We start from the raw sequence: 24,202 nt of genomic DNA, 5'->3' as shown, positions 1-24,202 counted from the left end.
ATCTTGCCAAGTGAATGTAAATGGCTAGGACTGCATCTGCTCGTCACTTTTTTGTTTTTGTATATCAATCTTTTGATCTACCACAATAATGTAATGAATTTAAAAGAAAACACCTCAAGCTGAGGGCTTTTCTCAGCAATTTTTTAGGTAAGATTAAAAAAGAGATTAATTACATTAATGAATTACAGATCCTTATTAATTAATCGCTTAATTTTCTAATAACTGTCTGTTATATCAAAAAGTGAATACAAAACAATTGTATTTAACTCAAATGTGTCAATAGCTAAAAAAGGAATAGGCTGAGGGTGCTTATTTTTTGCCAAGCCTGTAAACTGTCCTGTAATGAGAGAAAAAAAAAGGAAGGGGGGCGGTTGTCTTGACATGACAAGTTACTGCATAGATTATTATTATTATTATTATTATTATTATTATTATTATTATTATTGTATATACTGTACCAGTATTGTTTATAGTGTGTCATACTCTGATATTTATTATTGTATTATTATTTCTATTGATGCCTCTTGTTTTGCACTATCCCCTTTGCTGCTGTACACTGCGAATTTCCCCGCTGTGGGACTAATAAAGGAATATCTTATCTTATCTTATGATTTGCAGGTTCTACATTTCAAATGAACGAGTGATATGATTAATTGGTCTTGTCCTGTGTTGTTATATAAAACAATCTGTGTCTGTGTTGGTTAACAAAAGTTTTGCTAGTTTAAAGGAGCTTGAGGCTCCTTTTAAGAAATGAGACTCTCTAGCGCCACCCTTCACCACAACAGCCGTTGGGGGTACTGCAGCCAACAGTGAAGCCGGCACGGGAGAACGGGGAGAACGCACATGCAGCGTCATGTGACGTCACATCCGCAGCCCAGCGCGGGAAATTCGGGACCGAATTGCAGCACATTTTGCAGCACACAGCCTGTTCAAGGCAAAGGAGAGATACTCTAGAGGGCTCGTTCTTTTTGGTTTGGAACGCTTCATCTGACATTATTACTAGAAAACGTAAAATGTATACGGATTTTTTTCATAAATCTTGCCACAATCCGGCCTCAAGCTCCTTTAACTTCTGGGTTGAGGCTCATGCAGAACCAGGAGTCGTTGCAGTTCCTCGACTGACCCATAGAGGCTGGCTACAAAAGCCAGTCAATCCCCATTGACTGGCAAGTTAAAATGTCGAACTTTAGAGCAGAAAAAATATATTTACAGCCTGGTTCAAAAAACGGTTTGGTGTCAATCTTATGATTGTCACACCCATGACAACTCTGAGAGGGATGAATTTTCTATTATCCCAAGAGGGTTTATATAAAATAATACATGTATTTCTAATATGATTGATTGACAGTTAGCTCTGCCAGTGGCTAGCCGTTATCACTTGTAGTTATGCCACCAACTTAAATGGGGCCAGCTGCTTTTACAACACAGAGTCAGCTAAACCTGACAGTAATGTTTGATTTCACGGATGAAAACATGCTAAACCATTTATTCTGCTCTAAACATCTGCTGGCAGCTCTGGAGATATTGTAGTCAGGTTCTGCTGAAGGAGCTGGTAGACAGAGCTAACTTTGATTGACATAAAGCGGACGTGTTCCCGTCAGCTTCTAGGGCAATATGGCTGCACCCCGTATGAAGAAAAATAAGCTTCAAAACCGCTCTTGGGAAACCACTGAGTCACCTGACCCAATGCTTCATCCATTGTATTTTTTACAGTCTATTTTAAATACACTGATCTGAATGATCCATAATACAATACAACGGAATAAATAATCAATAAGAATTTGGGACCACATTTGCCCACTTTAGTAAATCTGGGCCCAACAGTTGGGTGTAATGGGTTGCAAGGAAATTTCTCAGATTAAAGCTATTGAAATTAATTTGACTGTGCTGCCCTTGCTTGTACCAAATAAGATTCCCTTAAGAACATATGCGATAAATGTATGCAGTTGGGTTTTTGTGTGTTTGTTTTGTTTTTATTTTTTCATCTCCATGTTGTAAAAATCAGTCCCTGAAGATCATGAGCTGGGGTCGGCAACCCGCGGCTCTAGAGCCACATTCGCTCTTTAGCGCCGCCCTAGTGGCTCCCTGGAGCTTTTTCAAAATGTTTGACCTTTTTTTTTCTTTTTTCTTCTTTTTTTCCTTTTTTCTCTTCTTTTTTTCCTTCTTTTTCTTTTTTCCTTTCCTTTTTAATCTCTACATTTTGACTTTTTTCTCGATATTTTGACTTTTTTCTCGACATTTCGACTTTTTTTTCTCAACATTTCGACTTTTTTCACGAAATTTGTACTATTTCCTCCACATTTCGACTTTTTTCTCGACATTCGACTTTTTTCTTGACATTTAGACTTTTTTCTCAACATTTCGACTTGTTTCTCGAAATTTTGACTTTTTTCCTCGACATTACGGCTTTTTTCTCAAAGTGCATAATGAAAAAAAAATCTTCCCGCAGTTATAACTAATATAGATAAATGCAGCATGTGTTGCCTTCGTTCTAAGTCTTAAGGCTGATTTATGGTCCCGCGTTACACCAACGCAGAGCCTACGGCGTACCCTCTGCGTCGATTTAACGCAGAGCATAATTCAGGCTTTATACACAAGACTTTTCATTTTTTGCGGCTTCAGGCATATTTTTTTTTTTTTTGTTGTGTTTTTGGTCCAATATGGCTCTTTCAACATTGTGGGTTGCAGACGTTGCAGACCCTGCCCTGGTCATGGGTGTCAAATGATCCTTTGCTCCTCTCTGCTGGGTAAACGTGCCAGTGTAAACTGAGAGCGTGGCTGCGCTCTGGGAGGAGGCTGTCCTCTCAGCTCACTCACCAACATCCCTGATGAAAGCGACACATTTTCTGCTTCTGTTCAAACCTTTCTCAACTGAACTCCAACTTCCCAAAAAAAAAAAAAAAAAAAGAACCCTTCACTAACTGGACGGTAGGTTATATTTTTTTCTTTTTCTTCTTTTCTTTTTCTTTTTTCGCTGTCTATACTCTTGATCTCCGGGTTCTGCGGGTTATTTGCGTGACAGTTTCGACTGTCAAATGACGGCCGCTCTCAAAAACCGAGCGTTCAAATTTCTGGATTAATTTACCCCCGGATATTTCGTTTGATTTTCCGTATTGTTCAATAGTAAACTACACATCCGATTAAAATAAACTTCCCAAAAATTGCAATAACAGCTTAAAGGCATGCTGTTTAGTCGCTGTATTCATAGATTTCAACAATTGTCTTCATTTGTTTGTTTTTTTTACTCATAGCTTTGTTTTTAATAATGTATTACTAATTAGCAACGTGTGCAATATAGAGCCCATAAAGATGGAACCACAGACAAGTCATATGGAGCAGTGGCCAGAGGGAAAACGAGACGGATCTATTCAATTTTGTTGGTGTGCGCCTGCTTTGTAGATTTTAATTTGGCCACTTGTAATTGTGTTTTGAAATCGTTTATAGAAATAAAGGTTATTATCTATTGATATTAATAATGAAAAGATTAAAGTATTTTTCTTAGATGTCTAAAGGAAAATTGAGAAGATGATTTGTAAGAGGAAGAAGGGGGGATGAAACAACCAAACAAAAAATAAATAAATAAAGAGGACATCTGGAAGAGGTTGAGGACAGAGGGAGGGGAGGGATGAAAAAAAGATTGAGAAAAGGAAGGAAAGAGAAGTTGCACCGTGAAACCCCCAAAGAACCCAAATGTACGTCTAGTGTTTTCTAGACCACTCTCATCACTTTTAGTTTCTACCTGTTGCTTACAGTAAGTTTAGCCTGGCCCGCTGTCTTAATGGTTTTCTTCTTGAATACAAAGACTCTGGTTTCCCTGAATTTGTCATTGATCTCCAGGAGACAGTACCAATGGATGGGTAAGAACTGCCTCTGGACACCACTGGACAGGCACACGTCCGCTCAAAGAAATGAAGCATGTGACATAAGCCAAGCAACAACCAGACTTTTGTGCAGGGAAGTGGGAACAGTTGTATCCGGCTTTTGCTGGTTTTGCAGTAAAAACGTATTGATCCAAGGTGTTACTTGCCATCCTGAAACCATCCTGTTTGTTTAAAAAGTGGCTCTTTGATGCGACTTTAGGAGTCATCACAAAAAGCCCGCCCCCTTCCCGTTGGGATCAGTTTGGTATGTTTTGTACCGGTGGTAATGGCCATGAATGACAGGGGTTCTGACAGGGGTACTAGACCCATTTCACAAGCATGACCGAAGTTTCTCTCTTCTCTCACTATTGATCAGGGGAGATGGCTGTCTTTTAATTAATTAAAAAAATTAATTTGGTCCACATCTTTCTAGCTTTGAAAGCTTCTCAGCCAATTTATTCATCCAGTCTATTTGGCATTAATTTGCATTGTGTATGTGCAATGATTAGAGGAAATAATTGCTATTATTGTGTCGAGTAAGAGTGCTGTGTACCTTTATAAAAATGTACTTTATGTAAGCCATAGATATGGCAATGTCTCCTATTTGTTTGGTTTATTCACTTACTAACCTTTAATTACTCCCCCTCAACTTAATCAGACACTTAAATGACGCATTGGAATGTGCAAATGCGAGCACCCATATTTGTTTCTGTGCACAAGTGTGTTTTTTGAAGATAACTCCATTCATAGCCTCTCTTTGACAGTGTCTACTCTATTGTTCTTTTAGCTGGTGGGAGTATTGATCAGACACAAGCCAATTTGTTGAGCTCTGTCAGTCTTTGTGATGATGAAGGCCGTGATGAAGACTGGATCAAAACCTTATTAAAGTACAGCAGCAAAAGAAGTAGATCCCTTGAGAGTTAAGGCTGATGGACAGCCTATCTGATGATAGTGTATCTGTATTACACCCATAATCTCATGCTCTGGAGAGAAATTGCTTAAGAAAAAAAGAAAAGAAAGAAAACACTCTTGTCTATCATCTGTCAGCTAAATAATCACACAAGCACACATTCATTATAACACCGCTGTTCTCTTTCAATAATGATTCAGACTACCCAACATAAACACGTATTAGCCAAAACACTGAAACAACTGACAGCTGTGATTATCTCTTCACAGTGAGCACTCTGCTCTCTTCTTCTTAGTTGAGCGCAATGGATAAAAACCTACAGCTGTACACGTAAGTCTGTGAGGCGGAAACATTTCTCCAGTTTCATCGTGCTCACTAAACATTATTCTATTGGACTAAGTGGTTTGTTTTACATCATGCACAATCTTGATGCTCATTTTATAAATGATGATCTAATTGGGGAATAAAATTCTAACCAAATTTTGGTTGCATTATGCAAGTAGGCAATCTTTCCAATTTGTCAATGGCCTGGCCAGCCCTATCTGTTCACTTTGACGTATTCCCTCTGATGAAATGGCTCTAGTGCCACTTCCATTCACTGCCATTTCCACCAGTACAGAACAAACACCAAGCAACCAACTCCTGGGTTGAGTCTTATGTAGAGCTAAGATTAATTGCAGTTCCTCGACTGGCCACTAGATGCTGGCTGCAAAAGCAAGTCAATCTTCAATGACTGCCATGTTAAAATGTCCAACTTCGGAGTAGAAATTACACTTATTTACAGCCTGAATACAGAAAAATGTATCTTTACCCTTTGATTTAAAACACAAATGGGGCAATTATCCTTTTTTTACCACACCAGGAGAATACATATAAAGCAATTCATTAATTTTTTTCTAACATGATTGAGTAAACATCTGCTCAGCCAATGGCTAGCCACTATCACTTCCTCATCCGTAATCATCATGCTATCGCGTTTAAGGAAGCAACCAACTATTTGTACAATTTTATGGTACAGAACATACTGATTCAAGCAGAAGGGGGTGGAGTAGGGCTTTATGCAGTAACTCATGCAAGAGCATTCAAAAGCCACAGTTTAAAACAACCAAGATGGCTGGAAAATTGCTAATAACACAGTGAATCAACATGTTTTTACGACAAAACTGAAAAGATCCAGTTTCTTCCTTTTCCATTGGTACTGGAACCTGGAAGTAAAAAAGGTGCAAAAAGAGGAACCGAACAGAATCATTTTCCTATTAAAAAGAAAAAAACTTAAGATGGCTGCCCAGGCTCTGATGGTCATAGATATATGAGCTATATCACATTGTGTTCAATAGGAGGACATTTATTTCAATACAACTTGTTGGAAAAACACTGGAACCATGGGGAAAAGCTAAAAGCTAAATTTTGTTTTCTTTTTCTTTTTAAACCTAGTTTCATGGAATATGCACACGAACCACTAACGTGATGAAATAGAAGCGTATGCTTGTCAAAATGAGTGAAGTTGCCGGCTTCCCAATGAGTAACTTATAAGTGCAAGGTATTTCTAAATAAGCTATTGTTTCCTTCAGCGTCAGAACATTCAGTATATTTCATGATGTTTTGATTGATGACCAATCATAACAGACCAAATATAACCCAGTGACTGTACATTCTAGAGTCACTATTTTTATTCCATCTTGGATATGCTGATAAAAAACGTGCTTTTGCTGTTTAAAGCAGCGCAATGGAGTTGGTTCTATTCAACTATCAAAATAACAGTAACAACAGCCTCAATGTATTTTGAAGCAATATTTGATTATTGGGGTTTTTTTGTGTTTTTTCAGGTATTTCAGCTTTATACCACAGTTGGTTGGAGTAATTGTTGGCTCTTAATTGTTTGTAAGTGTAGCATGTTGTTTGCCAATTGAGAGATGCTCCCGCCCCTTGTGACCCAGAACAGAAGGAGGATATAGAAAATGGATGGAAGGCTCTAAAATGCATTTAATGGACCTTTCAGTAATAAGCGTGAATATATTTTACCAAACTAAATATTCCTCAGACAAGCTTTTGTTTTAACATTGACCTTGTGATATCTCAGTCACTTCCACAGGTTGTTTGTACTAATCTGTGGCCTGAACATTTATGAAATGTTACCCGGACATCAATAGAAATTGCAGTGAGGAGGAAGCATCTCTTTGGCCCCAGTATCACCCATGTAATCATGAAAAGGGCTTGTATAGAGCACACAGAATCAATATTACTGTCAGCATAAAATAGAGCTTTTGAAATTAATTCAAAGGCATGCTTTTTGTCTTTGACAGGCTTCTTTATCCGTGTGAGGGGTTAATTGCCACCAGAAATTTGACAGGTTAAAGCTCAATGGTGCCTCGGTTGTGCTATTTCGGGACTGAAAATGTGCAATTCCTGTAGAAACACAGTTGTAACATCACGAAAAATAAGGAAAGGAATGTTTCTATGGGAGTGGATTCTTTCAGTCCCCGTTTCTCATTTGTTTCAGAAAAACTTAAAATTCCCTCTTTACAAGGCACACTCCCTATACATAAAAAAAAGAGAAATCAAATGCATTAGTAACATTTGTATCCATTATTCAAAATTTTTGCCACTTCACCAGTACCTCTTTCAATAAAAGACTTCCAGTGTAAGTGCATTATCAGAATAATCAATAGTATGTTACGGATGTGTTAGAAGAAATTTTAAAGATGTAAACTGTCTCGTGTGAGTGGCAGTGCACTGCGTGAACAAAATCAGTGTGTCTGCGCGACTGAGCATCTGGGCTGCAGAAGACTTCTCATCTGACTAGAGCTCACACCTAACTCGTTCAAACTCACATTTCTTCAAACAAATCTTGAATCTTAGAAAATGTTGTGGCTTCCATCAAACTGGGTTCCATCCCCTCTTCATATCTGTGGAATTAAGTGCCGATTATAAACTGACACAACCTCATTCACTTTGCGTATCAAATCAAGTTTTGACATGAAATTTGGAAGACCTTAAAATCCACCCAGGCTCAGTGAAGGCAGTGAGGACTAATCTGTAAGACTGGAGTCTTCCTTCTGTTGAAGTGCATGGTGGAATTACACCAGCAGTATGTCAGGATTTCAGCTCTTAACTTATTAGTTTCTTCTGAGTTATGCCTACAAGCCCCATGTGCACTTCCCATTTGCTTTATTACACATGTATATTTCATTAGGGAACATCCCATATACCTTTCCAACATACAAATGAGTAAACGAAGAATAAGTAGTGGGAATGTGGACACATTCATTCTTCACACTAACCACACAGACATATATTTTTAGTGCAAATTAAGCCTTAAATGGCAACAGGAAAATGGAAGAGAAAAAAAAAGGCGCTGACAGAATTTATCATTAAACAAAAGCAATTTCACTGACCTTGCCCTCCAGTTGTTTACTTACAATTTGGTTTTATAATTAGCTATTCACAATCTGACTTCTTATTTTTCAGTTTCCTCTGCAAGCTGTGTCTATTGTTCAGAACTTACATAGCTGATGGTTTATTACTTTTAAAAACTTTCTTATAGCACTTTTCTGTTCCACAATTTCTCAAGCAAAACTTCCAAATAAAACAAATGGTGTTAACACTACTACTGATTAGCTCAAATTCACTGTCAGTAAATTGACACTTTTTGCTTTTGTTTCACATGACTTTTTGGTGTTGATGTCGTTTTATTTTATTTCTTATAAGTCAAAGGGGGTGTCTACTCCCATTCATAGCCAGGCATGTCCCACCGGGAGGAGACCCCAGGGAAGACCCAGTACACGCTGGAGAGACTATGTCTCTCGGCTGGCCTGGGAACGCCTCGGACTCCCCTGGGAATAGCTGGAGGAAGTGTCTGGAGTGAAGGAGGTCTGAGCATCTCTGTTGAGACTGCTGCCCCCGCGACCCGGGAACGGATAAGCGGCGGACAATGGATGGATGGATGGATAGACAATTCAACGGAAAATAATGATAAATAACTGAAAATTATTTTAAGTAATATTTAAGTATTAAAGCTACACAGTATAAATTAAAAAAAAAATATGAATAAAAAGGGAAAAAAAACACCAAAGCAAAACAAAAAAAAACAGAGGAAAAGTAAATAAATAGATAAAAAGGAGGAAGAAAGAGAGAAAAGAGAGAAGAGAGTGAGGGGGGATCCGTCAATCAGGAGGCAGGGACTGGAGAGAGTGGAAGAATGTAAGAAAGGGAAGCCACTTATTATAAAATTTGTTACAGCTACCTATCACTGAATATCTGATCTTTTCCAGCTTCAGAAAAAGAACATGGTGTCGTTGAGCCACTGGGTACTAGAAGGAGCCTTAGTCGACTTCCAGTGGAGAAGAAGGTGGCGTCTTGCCAGTAAGGAAGTAAAAGCCAAAATGTCTATTTGAGTTGAAGTAAATCGGCCATGGTCCTCTGGGAGCCCGAATATGGCAACATGGGGGGAGACTTTTATATTCACTGAAAGTATTTTCGACATGGTGTCAAAATAATTCAACCAAAAGCGAGAAAAGTAGTGGGCAAGATTAAGAATAGAACATATGAGTTAAATTGCAGGATGAGGCATGACATTTGTCGCATTTGTCAGTGATACTGGGATAGATCTGTGAGAGTCGAGCTTTAGAAAAGTGGACTCTAAACAGTACTTTAAACTGTATACGTGTAAGACGAGTGCAGGATGAACTTGTGTACATTTTTTTAAGAGCAGTGTCCCACCAGTCATCCTCCAAGTTTAGATCCAGTTCATCTTCCCAGGCAGCCCTAACTTTAGTAACTGGAGAGAGATCGAAAGACAGAAGGTCATTGTAAACTTTGGAGATCAGTGATTTTTTAAGTGGATCGTGGTTTAAAAGCACCTCCCACTGTAGAGTCGGCAGAGAGGTGGGAAAAACTGGAAACAAAGCTTTAGCGCAGTGTCTAATTTGAAAGTATCGAAAGAGATGAGAAGGTGGGAGATGAAATTCTCCTGACAGATCTGTAAAGCTGCGAAAGATACCATCCTTGTAAAGATCTTCAAAACATTTCAGGCCTTTATTATGCCATATGAGAAAGGTTGAATCTGTAAGCAGAGGTCGAAATAAATGATTGTTCAGTAATGGAGCTAAAGTAGATGCTGACTTAAATTTGAAGTGTTTCCTAAATTGATACCAAATTTTAAGTGTGGAGTTAACCACTTGATTATTTGTAAAACCAGAGAGGTTGGATGGAATAGATTAAGTAAGTAGAGCAGGTAAGGAGGATGAAACGCATGACTGTGCCTCCAATTTACACCATGGCATATTCACCGAGTTGAACCAAAAATACATTTTTTGAATATGTGCTGCCCAATAATACAGTGGAAAATTCGGAAGTGCCAGTCCGCCATTTAATTTACATCTCTGAAGTGTGGATTTGCGGATTCTAGGAGCCTTCCCACACCATAAGAAGTCAGAAATAGTTTAATCAATTATTTTTAAAAAGTGTTTTGGTAAGAAAAGTGGAAGACAATGGAACAAAAATAGAAATTTGGGCAAAATGTTCATTTTAACTGTGTTAATTCTTCCAATTAACGAAAGAGGTAAGCTTTTCCATCTATGGAGGTCAGATTTAATTGTAGACATTAAAGGTGAGAAATTAGCAGAAAAAAGAGAGCTTAACGTTCTGGTCACGTTGATCCCAAGATACCTAAAGCCAGAAGGACTCATCTTAAAAGGGATATCTGACTGTATGAGCTGTGATGCTGAAGCATTGATAGAATAGCATTCACTTTAGAGACATTCACTTTATAGCCTGAGAATTAATATTATTTATGTTTATTTGATATGGACATAGCAATTACATTGGACAAACCAGATGCATTGTTTAGTGTTTTAGCACAAGTGCTAATTCGCAACACTTGTCCATAGGCAGCTTTTGAAAAAAATAGAGAGCAATAAAATATTAAGATAACAAGAATGGGAAAAAAATAAAATGAAAATAATAAAATAAATAAATGAAAAATGAAAAAAAAAAACAACAAAACAATTGGAAAGGAAATCAAAGAAATACAAACAATTTTCAATTAGAAACATAAAAAGACAACAAAGCAAGCAGTCAACAAATTAAGAACTATTCATGTCTACACTGCTGATTAGATTTTAACCACTGTTTGAGTTCTTTGTTAAAAGGTTTTGTATTGGTCTCTAATTTTAACTCAGTGGGTAGAGAGTTCCAAAGTTTTGCCCTCTTTACAGAGAGAGCAGACTGGCAGAAATAAGTCTTGCATTGTGGGATGAGACAGTCACCACTAGTGGATGCTCGTGTGGTCGCTCTGTGAGAGCTGTGACGCCTAATGGCCACGTCAGAGAACAGTGTTGACACATGATTATTTAAACATTTAAAGAAAAATTAAAATACTGAGGTTAATAAAATTTTCAAAAGTGAGGAGGTTGTGTTTCCTTAAGATGCGGCAGTGATGCCATTTCATTGGTATTTGGTCCATGATTTTTATTGCTTGCTTGTATATAGAGACTATAGGTTTCATAGTGGTTGTGGAAGCCTGTGACCATGATGTGATGCAGTATGATAAATGAGAAAGAATCATAGCATGCATGTATAGTTTAGCAGCTTGGTGAGACAGGTTCCTTCTGATAAAACGAAAACAGTTAAGATTTGGTTTGACATTGTTACAGATGTACTTAACCTGACGGTATTTCAAATGTTTGTCTAGGATTATACCTAAGTACTTCACCTCATTCACTACTTCAGTGATTTCCTCCTTAATCCTGACCTGAAATACTTCATGATCAGGCCTGTTACGTATGGAGAAACAGATGGACACCATTTTTTTTACATTAAGACTTAGGTGGGATAACTCAAGCCATGCCGAGATGTTTGATAAAGCCCGTGTCAAGTGCTCGCCAGCCAGGCTGGGTGTTTTAGTGGACACATAGATGATGGTGTCATCAGCATACATCTGGCAGTTGACACTTGGGCAGCAGGTCGGCAGGTCATTAATGTACATAGTGAACAGCAATGGACCAAGCACGGATCCCTGTGGTACACCCATGCTGTTTGCCAACATACTGGACTTCACCCCATTGACCCTAACACATGTCTACCCTCCAGATATGATTTAAGCCATTTCAGAGCTTGAGGTGACAATTTGAATTGCTTACCTTTATTGAGTAGGACACTGTGGTTAACAGTATCAAAGGCCTTTTTTAAATCCAACACTGCCCCTACAACATTTCCTTTATCCAGGGAAGTTTTGATTTTCTCCAGCAGATAACAATTAGCTGATTCTGTCGAGTATTTTTGTCTTAAACCAAACTGCTGTGGATAAAGCAGTTGGTTAGTGTAGAATGAGAAAGTAGAATGACCCAAATCTCTGGAAAGCAGATAAAATTGAAGGAAGAGGAAAGGATCCGAGACATATAACAATAAGTCATCAGCGTAAAGTAAAGCTTATATTATGTCCCAATTGGGAGATCCCAGTAAAAATGGGGGAGGACCTCAGAAAGATTGACAGAAGCTCTATAGCTAGTGCGAATAATAGGGGAGAGAGGGGACACCCCTGTCTGGTGCCACGGGCTAGAGTAAAAAAATTGGACCGAATTCCATTAGTGGAAATGCTTGCTTGTGGAGACGTGTAAAGGAGACGTATCCAAGAAATGAACCCATTCCCAAGCCCAAACTTCTTCAGTACAGTAAATAAATAGTCTCATTCAACCCTATCGAATGCCTTTTCAGCATCGACCGAGATTACGACTTCAGGTGTTGTACAGTATCATGTTTTAAGAAGCTGGCAAAAACAATATGCACGTATCTGTTTTCGTGCATACGCACAGGTTTAGTCTAAGAACTACAGATAAATATATGTATTTGTCCCCCACTTGGTAATTATTTGAATATATGACAAATATAATTTTCTTTAAACAAAACATTGTGAAAATTGAGGTGGTCAAGATTATTAGCCTCCAAGGGATTTATGCTTCCACACCTTTACCTGAGCAATAAATCAGCATTTGTCACTTGACAATACATTAAGATTTAATGGAGATATGGAGATAGTTTTCGTAAAATTCTGGTTTAGAAGTGCCTTGCTGTGGTCAAAAGTGCATTTTTTTTCCAAAACGTGCATGCATGTCCCCAAACTTGGTCTGTTTGGAGACAGTATGTGTTTGGTGAATGGGGAGGGAGACACTGTCAACCTACAAATACACATTTCTCCAAATGAAACAGTATGAAGGGAGCTGTGGGGGTTTGCCGTTTCAGCCATATCCTGTGTACTTGAATTTTATTTAGGTGCATGACCCAAAACATACATCTCTGTCCAATACTCTTTGAAGAACACCAAGATTAAGGCCCTGGAGTAGCTCCTAAAGAGCCCACATCTCAGTCCCATTAAGAATCTGTTGAGGAAGCTCAAGGTTACGTCTATGTCCCAAAACCGCACAATTGGGATGAGCTGTAGCAATTTGCCATGAAACAATGGTCAAATGTGACAACTTAGTGATGAACTAGAAGACATGGTTGGCAGTTATAAATCACCAAGATTAGTCCATTGATTATCAATTGCCAGAGCTTCTAAGTTGAGATTTGGTGGGTTTTTTTTTGTTTCAAGTGAATACATCATTAAAATATCTTTGGTTTGTTAGACTAGCTTAAATATATAATTTGTAAGGCCAGTAGAGCCACCAATGTGGCGTAGTGGCCTTACAGCAAGAAGGTTCCGACGGCAGGAGTCTTTCTGTGTGGGTACACCTGCTTCCACCCACGGTCCAAAAACATGCATACTAGGTTCATTGATGATTTGAATGCCTGTAGGTGTGAGTGTGAGTATGCATGGTTGTCTGTCTGTATATGTGGCCCTGCGATAGACTGGCAACTGTCCAGGGTGTAACCCCTGCCTCTCGCCTGCAATGAGCTGGGATAGACTCCAGCAGACGCCCATAGAAGATGGATGGATGAAGTATATATTGTTGTATGTAGCAAAACATTTTCAAACATTTTTTTTCCCCAAAAATTGTATCTGTTGTTTCTTCATCTGTGATACATAAAAGAGATATTTGCCAGATTTAATGAAAACCTTAGGCTATCACATCATTATTTTGTTTAACTTAAACAAACTACAATGATCCTGAATTAGAATGATCAGGTACAAATAATAGATGGATAGATGAGTTTTAATAAATGTAGACATGCAAATATTAAATAAATTGAACCTGATGACAAAAAACCTTTTCCCCAAAATCTCTAAAGCCATAGTATCTCCAATTAACAGATGCACAGAAGACAAGTTTTGCATACAAGTATAGACAAGAGTAAAATGCTCTTTTCCGCTCACAAGCAATACTCAGTGTTGTCTTTGATTTTCTATGTAAAGTACAAAGTAAAAAGAAAAAAGAAAAAAATAGGCTTTTTAGTCAGCATTCATTCACTTTCTTATTTATTGCTCCGATTTGTTCTATATAGGGTCTTTAAAGCCTAGTCTTGACCTTAAATCACCATAGCAACATCTCCGGGGACATGTATCTTGAAGCTTTATCACAATAGAAGACAAAAGAGGTGATGCATTTTGGGCTGAAAGATTGTCTGTCTGCTCTTATTGTGTTTGTTAGAGATTAGAAAAGGAGGCTGCTGCAAACAGGAAGACATAAGGATGTGTGTGCGTGTGTGCGGCTAAATATGTACCCTTTTGCCTGCATATGTGTAAGGGACTTCTCTATTTATTTGATTCTGATTCTGATTTATTTGACCATGGTTTATATGAAAATTCTATCTTTGAACTGGGAATAAAATACATATGTGATTTGGAAAATATATAAATATAAGGATGCTGCACAGTTTCAGTTTTGTTTGTATGTTCATTGAGCCATTTGAGGTGTCAGTTTGCTCTCTTTCTGGATTGTATACAAGATGTTCCAGGCTATTCCTCAGGGAGTCATTGCTTTGTTTTATGACCTTCTAGGATCCATTGCTTGCTTGGCATTTTCTGATTGATTGTTGTGATTCATTGAGTGTTTCTTAGAGTTTACTATAGTATTATATTTTGAATCAGAGGTGCTCAATAAAACATATTGCCAGGATCACTTATGTGATACGATTTGGGCTGGAATTGCAGCTTCACTTAAGAGGTATTCACATCCAAGTTGTAGGACATATTTAATGTAATATTTTAATATAGGAGCTCAACTGTAGTTGAGAAATTGACTCAATAGTTGGGCATATTCAGTTGCTGTTTTCAACAAGCGAACAGGTTATGTTTATTCCAAATATAGCATCTGCATTTAGAAGCTGTCGGCGTTATCCCTCTACGTGCAGTCAGCAGGCTATTTTTGGGAAAACAAAAACACACCAGCCAGGTAGCAGGAATATTAGGAAAAAGAAAAGAAAAAAATAAATGAAGAAATGGTGGTAATGCTTTCCTTTTTGGACAACATCCAGTCAAGTGAAGAACATTGTCCAGTTGGCAGAAACGACAGACATTGCCAAATATATCATCTCTCTATTTATGAAATGTTGTGACATTTCTCACACAAGATCTGTCTTGATGCACTGAACTCATCCCATTATTGACTTAGGGTCGTCCTCTCTTGTTAAATGGATTAGATTTTGTTTCAGCCTGTCAGTGAGGCAGTCATTTTACAGATTTTCTCTCCACTGCTGTGAATTTCATTGTCATTGATGCAACCCTCCACACCATCCACCTCTTCTCATCAGGACCAGTGTCCATGGCTCCTTCTGTTTATCTAATCAGCAGTCCTGATCTGCATCACATCCATCAGGAGTCTCATCATCATTCCTCATCCCTGCTCCACCACCAACTATGACTCATTTGGGGTGGTGGTTGTGGAGGGGTTTCTTGTACACCTCAAGGCATCATTACCCTGTTGAGATGAGCTCCTGATGAGAATGAATCACTTAGGATTTCACCATATTTCTGCACCCCGCCCCCTTGGTGGAAGCCTCATCAAATAAATGATGTAGGTAAGCATAAAATGACTTTTTTTTTTTCCTTTTAACTTTTCTGTGCTTGAGAGCATATATTTGGATGTTGGAAGTATAAGGGAGACTTTAAGTAGGCAAAAGGGCACTTTCGAGCCTTTCTTTCATATATGTTTTGCCTGGATTTAATTAAAATAAATAGTTTTAGATTCCATTTGTTTTTTAGAAAATTGCAAATCAACCACTAAAATATTTGGACATTAATATTGAGACTAATATTTGCATGTTTAATGGATTCTGTGGTTTGAATGATTACTCTGTAGTGTGGTTTTGTTTGGTTAAAAAAAACAGAACACAGTGTCCTCTGGCATCTAAATATAGTAATTGCCATCTTGAACTCTGCTTGGCTATTACAGTCATCCCTCGAAGAAAACATACATTTCACTAACTCTTGGCTTCAGAGGAAAGATTTAATATTTGAGCATGTGTTTAAGATGACTTTGAGGAGTTGGTATAGCTGCCCTTTAGTTCAAAATAAAGCAAGCATAAAGAAAAGACTGACTTATTTTCCCCTTTTCTGGTTGTTTCATGTATATCAATAGGAATCGGAAAGCTGAGGGAACATTTTGTCCATTAAGATATACATTTTTTTTTCTCAGTAGTTTAAGTCACTATTGCCCCCACCCACCCAACCCCTTGTTCCTCTGCCATCAGGTTGTGGAGGACATGCCTCTGATCATTTTCCTCAATAGGTCAGTGCATTTTGTTCCTACCAGAGAAGCAATTATTAGCCATTGCTGTGAGGAACGAGGGTGTGCCTGCGTGAGGCACGCTGGCTATTAAGAAGCCAGGATGGCTTCATAAACAAGTTTTGTATTAATGGGATTAATATGTTATGACATTACTCCAGCGAGTGCTTGTTTTTGTCATGACGGAAGGAGTGTCGTTCAGTTGATGAGGAGTTTAGTATTCGTAAAACCATTGAGGTCAAATCTAAAATGGTAGCAAACGTGTTTTTTGTTGTTTTTTTTTACTTTTGAGTATTGGCAACATTATCAACATCTGTTTCAGGGTCTCTGTCTGTAGTAACTATTCATTTCTAGAATGAAACCTACATTTAATTTCTGACTTTATTTAACATTACTTCAGAAAAAGAATACACTTATATATGCAGGAGCTGAGGCTGGGCGCGGAAGCATTAATAAGTATACATCAAAGATTGTTGGCCATATTCAAAAACAAGAGCAGTGCACTCCATAGCCAGTACCTTAAAATTGCTGAGTACCACTCAGTACTTCTGCACAACATCTCTGCCTGTTGCTTGGCAACCTCAGCATATTCATTAAATGAGAAACATTGAATAACTGAGTGAGCTTTAAAGGTGCCGTTATCTAAAATATGCTATTTTAATCAACTGGATTAGCTGTTACCTCTGTGTATGTGTACGTGCAATGCACTACAGGGTAAAATCTCAAATAATTCTTATCAATTCTTTACAAACTACAAGTAAACATGGTGCAAATAAAGGTTTAGACATGTAAAAAGTTGTATTTTGTACCTTGGAAAGAACCAGGCTGCCTCATATTTGTGTTTGTGCAATCTAAGCTTCTTTAATCCTAACCGCAGGCAATTGCCTTTTTAAACGAATTAAACATTTTCGATTGCCTTTGTGAATTAAATATTCTAAATTAACTTATTTTTCTTCTAGGGCTTTTGATACATCACTGATGGGATTCAACAAAGTCCACTAATGAATCATATTTAATGACTTCCATGGCGCTCATCCAGGCCACCCCGATGTCTTTACATCTTCAGGATGCCCCAAAGGCTACCTGGAGCAACAACTCTGCCTTGCCCTTTTCCCATCCCTCACTTTTCTCTACTCCCTCTGACCCATTTCTCAGCTTAGATCCTAGCAATGATTTGTTCGTATTTAACGGCAGCTGCTATAACTGCACTAAAAGTTCTTCAGGATTCCTCCATGGTTTGGCAGGAATCTTTATCCCTCTTATTTATGGGATAGTCTGCATTGTGGGCTTGATAGGAAACACTCTGGTCATCCATGTTATTGTCAATTATACGAGGAATGAGTCGGTCACAAACATCTACATTCTCAATTTAGCCATTGCAGATGAGCTTTTTATGCTTGGTCTGCCCTTCTTGGCGGTACAGAATGCTCTCCTCTCCTGGCCCTTTGGCTCGCTAATGTGCCGCGTGGTCATGACGGTGGATGCCTTCAACCAGTTCACCAGCATCTTTTGCCTGACTGTGATGTCAGTGGACAGATACCTGGCCGTGGTCCACCCCATCCGGGCCTCCTGGTGGCGACGGCCCCACGTGGCAAAGGCAATCAGTGCCACAGTTTGGGCAGGCTCTTTTGTGGTGGTGCTGCCAGTGGTGGTGTTTGCAGATGTCCTGAAGGACGATGGGAACTGCAGCATCGTGTGGCCTGAACCAGAAGAAGTGTGGAAGACTTCGTTCATTGTGTACACATGCACTGTTGGCTTCTTCTGCCCCCTGCTGGTTATCTCCTTGTGCTACCTGCTAATCATCATCAAGGTAGGACATTCCCTGGAACATATACTCCTTTTCGAGCATGTTAATTATGGTGAATGCATGTTTTTTTATTTATATTTTTGTTTTGTTTTCTTATTTACATTTATTTATTACTGATTATTATTGTTTTGTTTTGTATTCACTACTGTTTCATGTTTGAAATAAAAAATTTCAATTCAATATATACAATTAGGTATTTTTAAAGTTGGAGTTGTTTCATCTAGAAACTGTATGTTAATGCCATTTCTATGATTAATTCATATATAAGGAACATAACATTCATGTTATGACCAGTTTTGTCAACCAATTAACCTATATCCTCTTACTCGGAGTGGTACCCAAGATTAAAAGTAGGGTAAGCAATTTTTGAAAGATGCCTGTTGATATCCGCACAAAAAGACAAATGCTACCTCCTCCCTCCCCCTTCTTCCTGTTTACTTTGAGGTGCCCCATCATGAAAGACTCTTTCCAAAGCTAAACAATCTGCAAGAGCAAAAACTCCCCCTGTCAGTGATTGGCTGGAGCAATGTTTACTACAGCTGCTGTACTGTTTTTTTTTTTTTGGAATGTGTATACATGCAACTGGCAGCTTGAAAATGGTGAGATTTTCACTAAACAATGTAGAAATTGTGTAGAACTGCTTACCCTACCTTTTACGTGTGTGTGTGTGTACATAGATTCAACTTTTCATAATCAAAGAACACATATTTGGCTGAACCATTTTGATCAGACCCAACTATGACTTTGTTGAATGGTCATGGACATGTTGGTGCATGCAAGTGCTTTTCTTTGTGGAAAAATTCAAGTTTTTCTCAAAACCTAATTTCAGATTACGGTACCTTGAAGTTATTTTTCTTTGAATTTTAACATATTGAGCTTGAAGATAAAATATTAAAATTAGCTTGTCGATGTTCAAAGATTAATAGGAATCTACAAAACACATTTTTTTAATGTAAGGATAGAGAAAATAAGAAAATATGTCACTATCTAATATGCATAAAATTACTTACATTATAAAATGTAGTATCCATGTGATAAAAGATCCATTATGTTGATTTTTAACTTTACTTTCTTTTCTTCAAAGGTGAGGAGTGTTGGAAAGCGAACGCAGACCTCATCCATTAGACGCAGGAAGTCTGAGAGAAAAATCACCAAGATGGTGGTGGTGGTTGTAGCCGTGTTCATCTTCTGCTGGCTGCCTTTCTATGCTCTCAATATCATCAACCTCCTTGTGGTCCTGCCGGGAGACTTTAGGGGGCTATACTATTTTGTTGTTGTACTTTCATACGCCAACAGCTGTGCCAACCCCATACTTTACGGATTTTTGTCTGACAACTTCAAGAGAGGCTTCAGAAAGGCCCTGTGCCGCACTTCACGCAGGGTAAAGAACAACGACAGGGCCGGCACAGAGATACAGCGGCCAACAGAGGAGTGGGGCGGCATTGTGCTTCAACGCCAAAGAAGTGAGGGAATCACCAACATACATATGAAAGACTGCAGTGAAAATGATGTGGCGGAGGACGTCACTGCAGGAGAGGGGGGCTCAGAGATGGGAGAAATACGCAGAACTTCACAAAAAAGTCACCACAATAGCATGAAAGAGTGCACAAAGAAACAAGGTGTACAGAGGGGCAATCCTGGACTCGGTACAGATTTTGATCCAGAGGCAGTGTCTTCTAATCCCTGCAAAGCTGCAGACAACTCTCAACATGAAGAATCCCAGTACAAAACCACTGTGCTTGATATCAGCTATCTGTAACAGTTGTTACATTTTCAGTGGATTTTGGTAAATGCATTCTGTCTTAGGAGTGACTTCTGGACATTAGTGTCAAACCCATAAAATGTATCTGTAATACAGTTTTAGGTATGTAACAGACTGCAGTTGTTCTAATGCTTCAGTATATGGTGTGATGTGTGAATTATTTGACTTTTAACAAATCATAAAAGCAGTTGTTAATCAAGAAAATAACCTAGTAAAGAAGAAATCCAAATATGTATAATGTCAGGAAAAACAATGCCTTGGGAAATGGCAAAAATAATTATATAGCTACTGCTGCAGTTGCTTTTTCGTGCCAATTTCTCACTTACAGCCTTGAGAATAAGAATATTTCACAGGCCGCGATTCTTTTTATCCAGCAGAAGCTTGGACTTTACAGCCCCAAGGGTCATCAGAGGCTGATGACATTTGTGGAAGCCTCACTCACTGTATCATTAAAGACTATCATTATGTACTGCAGCTATGCTAAAGGAAATGACCACTTCTTACATTGGACTGGTTGATGCATTGTATGAGTCATGTCCCAGTGGGAGATAACTAATAACCCACTGCGAAATGAAAAATGTCAAGTGTTTGGTAGCTGTTTGAGTCTCTATGGACATGTCACTAAAGTACCTCGTTACAAGAGGGAAATGTGCATTAATACAGTAGACGTGAGCCTCCAGATATAGTGATGTTTAGTCGCTGTGCTCTCGTTTTTCAAATGTGTCGTCTGAAATGAATTAGGAGAAGCATGTCCTTTCAGTTTCCTGGTAAATAATCTTTAAATTGTAAATGATATATTAAGACAAAACAGCATTACTGATATCTTAATGTTTTTATTTATTAATTTTCAAGTGTGTTGGTTGTAATAGTACTGGTGTAATTTGTGATTCATTATGAATATCTATATTTCATTACTTAATGTGGATTACATCTCCGTTACCTTGCCATTGTTTCCTTAACAGAAAGATGTGCTTTTTTTGTGCAACTTTGGTGAAGGACTAAAAGAAAGTGTTGTCTGATGACTGCTAAATAAATGTTTAAAACATGCTCAAAACACAGACCATTTCTGTCAGGTACAGGTAGACAGACTGGAGGGAAGTCAGTCAAGGGGAATATCCAAACCAGCAGACAGTTGTATTTAGAAATTCCTTTAATAACACAATAAACCAATTGTTTTATCTTGTTTTTTAGCATGTGATAACAACACAAAAATGAATGCAAGTCCCTAGAGGGTTTCTTAAACTGCTGAAGCATTAGATGCACGTGTGTCCATTATTTAAGATTTATTTTCCCACCAATCTATTCATTCATCCCCTCATCCACCCTTTTACTCCTACTCAGGAACGGTGTCTCCTAACCATTTCAGGTATGGTGGGTTGCCCTGGTCAATAGGCAAGCTGATGACCTCAGCCACTTCGTAGGGATGGCTGGAGCTGGGAAGAAAAACAACAAGGCATCAGTGGAGTGCAAAGACTACATGAAATGCACGTAATTAAAGTGCAACTTTGACTGCATGAGTGGCAGCAGCTAATGGAGCAAATGTTCGACACAGTGTTCTCTGGAGAGTGAGGGTGGTACAAGCTTTTTTTTTTTTTCCTCTTTCTCTGGAAAGGTTAAAAATAAACTTACCGGACATACTCGGCAAGAGCAGGCACCTTGGAACTTCTTGTTTTGATCATCTGGAAAGGGAGAAACACTGGATCAAAAAAACATAGGTAAACAACGGCGTTTACATTGCACTGGTATGAGTGTTGTCTGCAGGGCCTCAGATCTGGAACAGACTTGATGACGATCTGAAGATGCTGTGTTCTCTCTCCGTTTGTAAAAGAAATCTAAAAGTAAATCTACTGTTTACCTATTTATAAAATACCCTTGCTACATGACAGAGTTATTGGGATGACTGTATGAATGATTGTATGTTCGATTATATATTGTAATGTCTACTGTTTTCATATTCCTCCCAGTACCACATTGCATTGTAAATTTCATTTTTCCTTCATGAACTTTGGGCCCCCTCCCAAAAGCTTTCAATAGCTTACTTTGGGGGACCCATTCATACATGCCAAAGGACCATTATAGAGGTCTAATTGGTCTCAATTGTATGCATTTATCTTAATGGCTATGTATGAATAAACTAAACTTGAAACTTGAAAACATCAGACTAGAAATATCAGACTAGAATTGTCCTTTCCTTCAGATCGGACACACAAAAAAAAAAAAAAAAAAAAAAGATTCAAGCTCCCATATGCTAAAAGAAACTATTTTGCTGCAATTATATTTGACAAAAAATGAGTGAGTACTCACCAGAATCACATCACTATCCTCCTCAATCTTCCCCTGCCATTCATATCTACAGGAGCAGCTCAGATTATTTACGGCCAAAACAATTCAATTAACTATTCCTTTATAGTCAGTATTAAACAACAATTTAAAGAAAGAAAAGAATAAAACAGAAAATAAATTCTGGCGTTAAGTCCAACTTACACGGATGTTATTGCTGGGACAACGTTGACACAGGCAGCCAGTTTCTTCTCCACAATACCCCTGGTAAAAAAGGAAACTATGAATCAGATACAGAAAGTACAGCTAAGAAAACAACACTGTCAACTGCAGGATTGACAGAAACATGAAACTATAGTGGTCTGGAAGGCTGATGCAATTTACTACATGAGCAGGCATCATGATTTTCCAGTATAGTAGGACATCTCATTTACACATAGGGGCCTACTGAGAAAAGATTATTAGAGCTTTTTTGTATGTTGTGTAGTAAGTTAATAAGGTAACCGGTAATAAAAAAAAAAAAAAATCAAAGTAAACACAAATAAAGTTGCAGATGAAATCACCTTGCCAGTTCTTTGGCGACAGTTTCATTAGGACAAGTGATGAAAGCTGCAGAGTGCGTGCCAGATGTGTACGTCTCAGATGCCATGGAGAACGCTCTCAGTCCAACAGTCCTCAACAACTGGAACATAAAAACACTTAGGAGCACCGTCTGGATGGGAAAAGGAGAGAAAGACAAAAAACAGGGTGACTATGCAAGCTAAATATATTTTAAATCAGACACGGAAATAAAAAACAAGTTGTAGCCTAAATGACATAAAAGTGTCGTGTTAGAGGTATCTTAATACATACTAAAATCAAAGCTTTTAAGGATCCACCCTGCAGTGATGCTACACTGGGTAGTCCAAAAGACATCGCCTACACAAAGCAAACAATATTTAGTTAGAAAACAAAAAGAGGGATCCCCTTTCAACAAACTATCTTTAGGCTTCTCTGCCACTATGCTTTAATCCTAATAGATGTACTAGGACACGAAACTTTACCAGCTGTTGGTGAATGCAGTATTTATTTATTTTAAATCAGCTCTTAGTGTCAATACTTAATTTAGTGCTACAGGACATTTAGCCACTCCTTTAAGAGAGGGGAAATAAATAACGGTGCACGTTGTTTTAAACCTGACTTGAAACATCTGAGGTCTGAAATTCAATCTTAGAGCAGGTTTTTTTGCACAACCCTTTCCTCATAAATATTGTCACGAATTATTTATCTGTTGGCTGCTGTGACGTCAAAAGCATTTGCTGTTTCTTTTTTTCTTCAGTACCAGTGCAAAGTAAGAGAAAGTCTAAAAAATGCTCAAAAGTGCTGAAAAGCTTAGCTTTTTGTGTGACGTTACCTGCCAACAGCTGCCTGGTTCTGCCTTCTCTCAGCAAGCACTGGGGACTGGGAAGTTGCAGTATTCTTCTTCTTTAGGACACTCTGAACACTAAAAGTTCGCTACTGCCATCTTCTGGAGATACTTATTGTCTATACAGCGTTTTGTCAACAGGAGATATGGCTTGTTAAGCAGTTCTAATTTCATGAAGTAAGCCAGACAACTTCTGGCAATATAAATTGAAATGGATATTTCACCATAGAAAAAAAGTCCTTTGCACTTTTTTAAAGTCATTTACATTTACGTTAAGTTTATAAGCTTGGAAATTTAGATTGTCTCATGGAATTGCAGCCTCCATGCCCTGCAATCATTGATTGATTGATTGATTGATTGATTGATTGATTGATTGATTGATTGATTGATTGATTGATTGAAATCTTTATTTCGAGCATTAGATAAAAAAGAAAAAACAATTACACAAAACATCAGAAAAGAATACAAATAAACAGTCATTAAACAAGTCAAAGGGAAATAAACCTTCATGCCCGGAA

The 24,202-nt window shown here is 38.2% G+C and overlaps 2 protein-coding genes across 3 annotated transcripts; one reads left to right on the top strand and one right to left on the bottom strand.

Annotated features, from left to right (window-relative positions):
- Positions 1-2,864: 2,864 nt before the first annotated feature.
- LOC133452307 (somatostatin receptor type 5-like) lies at positions 2,865-21,041 on the top strand. Its single transcript, XM_061731546.1, has 3 exons — positions 2,865-2,928; positions 17,390-18,240; positions 19,322-21,041. The coding sequence occupies exons 2-3, from the start codon at positions 17,446-17,448 to the stop codon at positions 19,994-19,996; spliced, it is 1,470 nt and encodes a 489-aa protein (XP_061587530.1). The 5' UTR covers positions 2,865-2,928; positions 17,390-17,445; the 3' UTR covers positions 19,997-21,041.
- LOC133452315 (protein CutA homolog) lies at positions 20,927-23,738 on the bottom strand. Of its 2 annotated transcripts, XM_061731557.1 has the most exons (7): positions 23,673-23,716; positions 23,132-23,197; positions 22,843-22,991; positions 22,484-22,543; positions 22,304-22,349; positions 21,629-21,678; positions 20,927-21,432 (listed from the first exon to the last, which is right to left on the bottom strand). In XM_061731557.1, exons 2-7 carry the CDS (start codon positions 23,192-23,194, stop codon positions 21,333-21,335), a joined length of 468 nt encoding a protein of 155 aa, XP_061587541.1. In that variant the 5' UTR covers positions 23,195-23,197; positions 23,673-23,716; the 3' UTR covers positions 20,927-21,332. The 2 variants fall into 2 exon arrangements, with proteins under 2 accessions (XP_061587541.1, XP_061587550.1); XM_061731566.1 differs by lacking the exon at positions 23,132-23,197 and having other exon boundaries at positions 20,942-21,432; positions 23,673-23,738.
- Positions 23,739-24,202: the final 464 nt, after the last annotated feature.

This window comes from Cololabis saira, chromosome 1 (genome assembly GCF_033807715.1).
Source record: "Cololabis saira isolate AMF1-May2022 chromosome 1, fColSai1.1, whole genome shotgun sequence".
NCBI lineage: Eukaryota > Metazoa > Chordata > Actinopteri > Beloniformes > Belonidae > Cololabis > Cololabis saira.
This window is presented reverse-complemented; position numbering and strand designations above follow the sequence as displayed.